This window comes from Morone saxatilis, unplaced genomic scaffold, assembly GCF_004916995.1.
Source record: "Morone saxatilis isolate NCDOM2014 unplaced genomic scaffold, NCSU_SB_2.0 Contig21, whole genome shotgun sequence".
Lineage (NCBI taxonomy): Eukaryota > Metazoa > Chordata > Actinopteri > Moronidae > Morone > Morone saxatilis.
Genome location: NW_023339774.1, coordinates 20,745,401 through 20,751,955, shown reverse-complemented (window position 1 = coordinate 20,751,955; position 6,555 = coordinate 20,745,401). Strand labels below are relative to the sequence as shown.

At 40.2% G+C, this 6,555-nt stretch overlaps 2 protein-coding genes across 5 annotated transcripts in view; both read right to left on the bottom strand.

Moving 5' to 3' along the window:
- Positions 1 to 1,088: 1,088 nt before the first annotated feature.
- LOC118332799 (hydroxycarboxylic acid receptor 3-like) lies at positions 1,089 to 2,451 on the bottom strand. Its single transcript, XM_035668228.1, has one exon. It carries the CDS (start codon positions 2,404 to 2,406, stop codon positions 1,357 to 1,359), a length of 1,050 nt encoding a protein of 349 aa, XP_035524121.1. The 5' UTR covers positions 2,407 to 2,451; the 3' UTR covers positions 1,089 to 1,356.
- Positions 2,452 to 2,787: 336 nt separating this feature from the next.
- Positions 2,788 to 6,555, bottom strand: part of denr (density-regulated protein) — a 5,962-nt gene continuing 2,194 nt past the window's right edge. For 3 of the 4 annotated variants that reach the window (XM_035667907.1, XM_035667908.1, XM_035667909.1), the window contains exons 5-8: positions 6,326 to 6,415; positions 4,949 to 5,065; positions 4,718 to 4,857; positions 2,788 to 3,098 (exon numbers count right to left, since the gene is read on the bottom strand). In XM_035667907.1, coding sequence (XP_035523800.1) covers positions 3,054 to 3,098; positions 4,718 to 4,857; positions 4,949 to 5,065; positions 6,326 to 6,415 — 392 coding nt within the window. In that variant the 3' untranslated portion in view covers positions 2,788 to 3,053. The remainder of the gene's footprint in view (positions 3,099 to 4,717; positions 4,858 to 4,948; positions 5,066 to 6,325; positions 6,416 to 6,555) is intronic. The other variant, XM_035667910.1, reaches the window with a different exon arrangement.

The following is a 6,555-nucleotide window of genomic DNA, read 5'->3' as shown; positions in this document are numbered from 1 at the left end:
GTGTGTGTGTGTGTGTATTAATCTGTAATGCTAATCCAAGTATCACACAATATTCAAGTAACGTAACTTGATTACTTTCTGTAAAAACACCAAACATACAAAGAATGATGTAAACTTTGGAAAGAAAATAGAGAAAATGTAAAGATTTTTTTGCATAAATAATCCCTATTTTTACTAAATATGACTGTAATTAGATTGTAACTAAAAAAAAAAAAATTGTATCCTGATTACGTAGCTCGGTAACATGTAATCGATTACTCCCAAAGTCTAACAAACAGGAGGAAGAATGGCTCCAAAGTGATGTGTAATTTATGATGGTTATCCTAATGTTTAATTTATTTATTAGAAAAATATAATGCACACAGAACGACAAAAAACATACATATATATGTACAATATTAATCTGAAATGCTAATACAAGTATCACACAATATTAAAGTAACATAACTTGATTACTTTCTGTTACTTTTGGATTAACTCAACACCAAATATACAAAGAATGATGTAAACTTTGGAAAGAAAATAAAGAAAATGTAAAGATTTTTTTGCATAAATAATCCTTCTTTTTACTAAATATGACTGTAATTAGATTGTAATTACATTTTCTTTATATCCTGATTACGTGGCTCAGTAACATGTAATCTGTTACTCCCAAAGTCTAACAAACAGGAGGAAAAATGGCTCCAAATTGATGTGTAACTTATGATGGTTATCCTAATGTTTCATTTATTTATTGGAAACAAAATGAGACAAAGACTGGGAATTGAAACGTGCACAAATATATGCACACTGAAATAAAACACATCACTCTTACAGTGTTAATAGAAACTACTTGCACACTCTCTACCCCCACTACCCCCACTACCCCCTTACCCTCGGGTATTACAGGAAACGTCAGACACTTTGCAGCGTCTGTGTGGTTTGTGAGTTGGCTGAATGTTTACTGACAGCACTGCAGTCGCCTGAACTTCCCTCTCGCTGTCAAACTGATTTGTAATGTAAATATTAGTTCACTAAGTGATAAACACACATTACATCACTTATTTGAAAGGTATTGTTACCTTTAAAAGCATCGGCAGTGCATATTTGACCAGGTCGTCTTGCAATTGAAGAGCATTTCATTGTTAAAGGCTCATAATAATTTTAAACACTGCACACAAGGGTTGTACTTATACAAGTACACAGCTCTAAGCTGCTAATTACCATTTTAGGTGGGTTCAATTTTGTTCACAATCACAGCCAAACCTCTACATCTTATTAGTTATACGCTAGAATAATATAAGTTTTATCAGTAGCCAGGACTTTACCTTTAATGTAACAATTTAAAATGAAGGATATCCCTCTAATAGGAAGGATTTATGCATTTTTATCAACGGTGGAGATTTCTTTGTGAGATGGATCTGTCTGATCTGTCTCTTCCTCCTTCCTTCGCAGCAGCTTATTCAGGACCTTGTTGAAGGAGCCACTGAAGGCGGGGCTCGAGAAATAATACACAACAGGGTTGAGGACGCTGTTGAAGTAGGTGAAACACACCGACGTGTAGAACGCCAGGTTGGCCTCTTCGAAGTATCTGCATTCATCATACCACACCTTCAGGACCCAGACGGCTATGCGCGATATGGTGCTGGGAAAGAAGCAGGTAATGAAGATCAAAGCCACGGCCATCACAAACTGAACGGCGCGTTTGATTTTCCCCTTTTTGTCCAGAGTCCTGCCCCTCAGCTGCCACGTTATTCTGAAGGTGCAGAAAGCAACGATTACGGTGGGCAAGAAAAACTGGATGACGTAGAAAGTGTTGTGCCAGGTGGAGAGGGGACTGAAGCCCATGCAGATGTTGAAACTCTCACACTGCGTACGGTTGCTGTTGTAGAAGAAGTGCTCGTTGGCGAGGAGATACCCGGTCGCGAGAAAAATCAGAGCCCAGAGGCCGAGGGAGACAAAGAGAGCGTAGACCAGGCCCATTTGGTTGATCTTGTTCCGAGGGTGGACGATCTTCAGGTAACGGTCGACAGCCACGGCCGTGAGGAAGAAGATCCCGGCCGCACGGTTGGCAGCCAGCAGGAACAGCAGGATGCGACACAGGACATCGCCGTGGAGCCAGTTCTTCCCACGCCTGTAGTAGTCGGCCCTGAAAGGTAGGCAGAACAGCACAATGGAGTCCGCAACAGCCAGGTGAGTCAGGTACACGGAGTTGGGCTTCCACGTGTCCATGTGGAAGATGAACATCCACAGGGCGAAAACATTCCCTAACAGTCCAAATATGAACTCCAAGAACAGAATCGGAGGCAAAACCTGGTCCAGGATGGGCGACTCGAAGGCGCAGCACTTATCGGACTGAGAGATATTCATCCTTTGACCAGTCAATGATGCAAAACACCAGCCTGCTGCTTTATATAGTGTCAACATAGATATGCTGTACCAGGTGACTTCTTTTGTAGGGAATCATGTTTGCACTCATGCAAACGACTCTCAGACAAACATGCTAATTCCTAAGTGACGCCAACATCTGGCACCGCGTGTTATCTCTTTGGGGAAGTGGTATTGACCCAGAGGAGCATGGAAACAACTGTAAATGTTATCTGTCTGGAGAGTGCACCCTCATTATAAAACTATTATGCAGGGGAATAGGTTGACTCATGGGGATTGAGTAGGATGCATGAAAAACAAGTTTTTAAGGTTTAAAGTGACTCACATAAAAGCATGTGACCACGACACATCGTAACCCTAAACCATACCTGTTGAACATAAAGAAAAACAAACTTGGAAAGAAGACGTGAGTGTAGAGGCGAGGGGGAGACTGAAATTTATTAGCCTACAGTTTGCTTGAGTGAAGAACATTTGGGAAGGATTCACGTCATACCACACCTTTGGCAAACGAGAGAAAGCAGCTATTAACTAAAAAAAAAAAAAAAAAGAAGCCAAGTGAGTGGCAGAGTCCGCAGCTTTTTATGAACAGTAAATAAAATAGGTATAAAATGACTTAATGTGTACATTTGGCCAGGTTGTCGCTGTTACAGGTCACATCCATTTCAGTAAAAGTGCATATTTGGTCTTCACTTCTTGACTTCACCCAGATCGTCGATGCTGTCATCGTCCACCTGCAACAGGAGACAAAGAGACTCAACTGAGTTTTTATGGACAACATTTGCTCCCAAACGGTCAAATAATTTACTGGGAAGTCTAGTATTGACTTCTTTTTTTAACGCTGCAGGGTTTATGATGAAGTGTCTCAGGGTTATTACAGGTAGGTAGCCGGCGTTTCACACGGGACACTCGGCGTTAGCTCGCTTTTGTCACGCACTTTCATCACCACAGCACATTTTTCCGCCGTGGCGATTTGAATGCGAACAGTTTCCTCAGAATTTATTCAAATCAAGAGGAATTTATTTTGTTTTGCAAAATATTTGTGGGAGTGCGGATCTAAAATAGATTATTTGCAGGATTTTTGGTTATTTTAATCTAATTCCAGTGTGTATTACTGTCAACAAATACCATGAAAAGACCAAATTCAAGTTCTGTGTGTATCAAAGCCTGATATTACTTATTCCTCTGTGCCATAGAGCTCTAACGTTGTCCAAAACCTATAAAACACGTGTTCTTTTAATACCATTAGCCCTGGGCTGGTGAGGGGGGTGTGTTGGAGAGTATCTGTGCTTTAGAGAGCAACTGCTGTGAAACAATTAGAATTAATGTTTTATTTCTCTGATTCAGCAGATGTCTGGCTACCAGTGCTCCCTCTCCTCATTCAATATCTACGGCTAAAGCAGTCTCTCTCTCTTTCGCCTGACTGCAAGCCGGACAGACGTTGAAGCATGAAATAAACCAAACTAAGACTCAACTGGGAGATTATCGTCGTAACTGAAGCTGACTGATTTAGTCTGAATGAGAACTGCCACAAATACTCACTTGAGCACCAAACGTGTATTAATCCACAACTGAAAATAGTCCCCAATAAATTCACTCTTTCCTTCTCTTTATTCATTCTTGTTAGAAACTACAGCACTCAGCTGTTTTAGGAAACTCAAGAGTCGCCTTTAAAAATGAAACTTTATACTTATGACCTATTTTTATAAGAATCACCTCTTCGGCAGGAACCAATGGGCCCGAGACTGAGAGCCACAGACAGTTGAAAGGATTGAGAAAACACATTGTTGGTTTGGTCTTTTCATGGTATTTGTTGACAATACAAAACATATGGAGACCTCAACATACTACAACTGTTATAACCTAATTAAAAACAGGACACATCTGTCATGTGTAATTTTGCTTTCGGCTTATTTGCGTTAATTCTGCGTTAAGACTGCCCTCAACCTAAAACACATTTGAGCTACAAACTGGTATTAACTAACATCTGAGCACACATATACTGGTGCTGCTCCCTTTATTTGTCTCTCTCAGCCGTTATGCAGTGGACAGCTGGTGTGCAGTTGGATATTATCACAAGTCTGCTCACTTTCATTTATTTTTTTATTGTTACAAGTATAAAATCTGAGACACATGGAGCCAAATCCCTCTCCCCTCTCGTGCCAACTACCTCACATTTTTAACATGAAACTAGCTTCCAACAAATTACTAATTAAAAGCCTGAACTGCCTCATCCAGCGAAAATGAAGTCGAGGGTAAAAGAGGAACGAGTAAATGAACACACAAGGAGAAATAACTCTTTAAGAGGAGGTATTTTAAAAGACACACAACGTATTTACAGATTCAAACTCACCTCAGGCCACTTCTCTTGAATGACGTCGATTATGTCATCTGTAAAATCTCCCTGAATGATTATTTCATCCTCTGCTGTCACTGAGGCACCACAAGAGAATTTCTGGGCAAAGAATCGCTGAGCCTCTTTAAGTTCAATGTCTGCAAGAGTCAACACAGAATTCATGTTAAAAGCATCAAGAGAAAGAGAGAATAAATCAACGTTGAGAATAATAAAACAGTCAACTCTTACCGAAAGTTGCCAGGCCACACACCCGTGTGACGTATTTTTTCTTGGCTCTTGGGATTTTTGCTATCGTGACTTTCTGAGGCACAGTCTTCTTTTTCTGTCTGATCTGGCCTCTTCCACCTTAAACACAACAACATAAAGTCTTTCAAAACCTCTGACAGTGTTAATCCACATGAGGAAACTGGCAGTTTCACTATAATCATTGTATTGTTTATTTGTATGTATTTTATCGTCCAGATGGGCCTTTAAAATACATAAAACTCAATAAAGACACAGTACATAAGAAAACGGGACAATTATTCATAACTGATTGCTCTTCAGGAACTGTTTCAGTTTAAAATGATCCCAGTCAGGATCCAGTTCGAGTTCTGTAGGTCAGGAATTCCACATTTTAAATCACCCGAACAGAAAAAGCCGTCTTAATGAGGATTTACATAAGAGCACCTTACAGTTCCCACTGGAGGCTCCACATGTTACTCTGGGAGGAACCACAGCGTCAGTGGAGCAGCTGGGGAGCTTCCTTACGCAGGCGTTTGTAGGTGAGTTAAAGATGAGCAAATGTAATGAAATGAATCAAAACTTAACATATTTAACGTCCTAAGAACAGGAACAGCTTCATGTCTGAAATCTTGACTGATGGAGTGAATATGAATCAGAAGGCATCTGACAACTAGAGAGGGAGTTTCACCAGCAGAAAACTAACCAATTTATCTTTAGATTATTTTATTAAAGATTTACTTTAATAAGTCAAACTCAAACCCTGTTTTTGATATTACTTATGATCTGTTTTACAGCAATAGCATTTATTCTCAGCACTTCGGTTTCTATCTATTTGTCTTCTTTGTTAACGGGGGAGTCTGCCAGTTCTGTGCTTCACACGCACAAGGGATTACCAGCATGTGATTCAACGTTACCGCTTTTTATTTTATCTCAATATCAGCCTCACTTTTTATCTCATCAGAGCTGCATACTCCTAAATGCATTTAACTATAACACAGGGAAGCTTTTATTGTGAAGCAGTGCTGACATTGACTGACAAAGTAAAACATTTCCAGACTTTTGTTGTTGAAAGCAGGTCAGTTTTAAACACTGCAGGGAGTTATGGAACGAGCTGCAGGCAACCTCTAAACAAAGGTACCGACTCCTCTTACTGTTGCGTAGGAGAGCTACTCATGTCAGATGTAACTGCATCATTTTTGACTACCAAAGCAACTTCTGTAGTAGTAAACCACAAACCACAGTAACCAAATCCACCAGGATTTTAATTTAAACAATGGAAACACTTTTGCTTTGACACCTAGAAATAATATCTGAATGTACGTGTAACTAACGTCTAACTATAATACTTTATAATTAAATTTCTAATATTTGACCCCGTACCTCTCTTCTGTTTCTTTTTCTCCTCGTCCTCGCCTGCAGGGGGAGCTTCTCCAGCGCCGGATTCCTGCTTGGGCGTATTTGCTGCGGGGCCAGTAGGACAGAAGGAAAATAGGAAAAATATTAAAACCAATCTGGAAACGACACTCTTACCTTTGGACGAGTACTGCAGGTCCACACCCGAATCTTTTCAGTAACAGACCAACCTGCTGGTCAGTGTGTGTCCCTAACAG

Excerpts from the sequence above, each read along its gene's own strand:
- LOC118332799 (XM_035668228.1), bottom strand. The coding sequence starts at position 2,406 with ATGTTGACACTATATAAAGCAGCAGGCTGGTGTTTTGCATCATTGACT.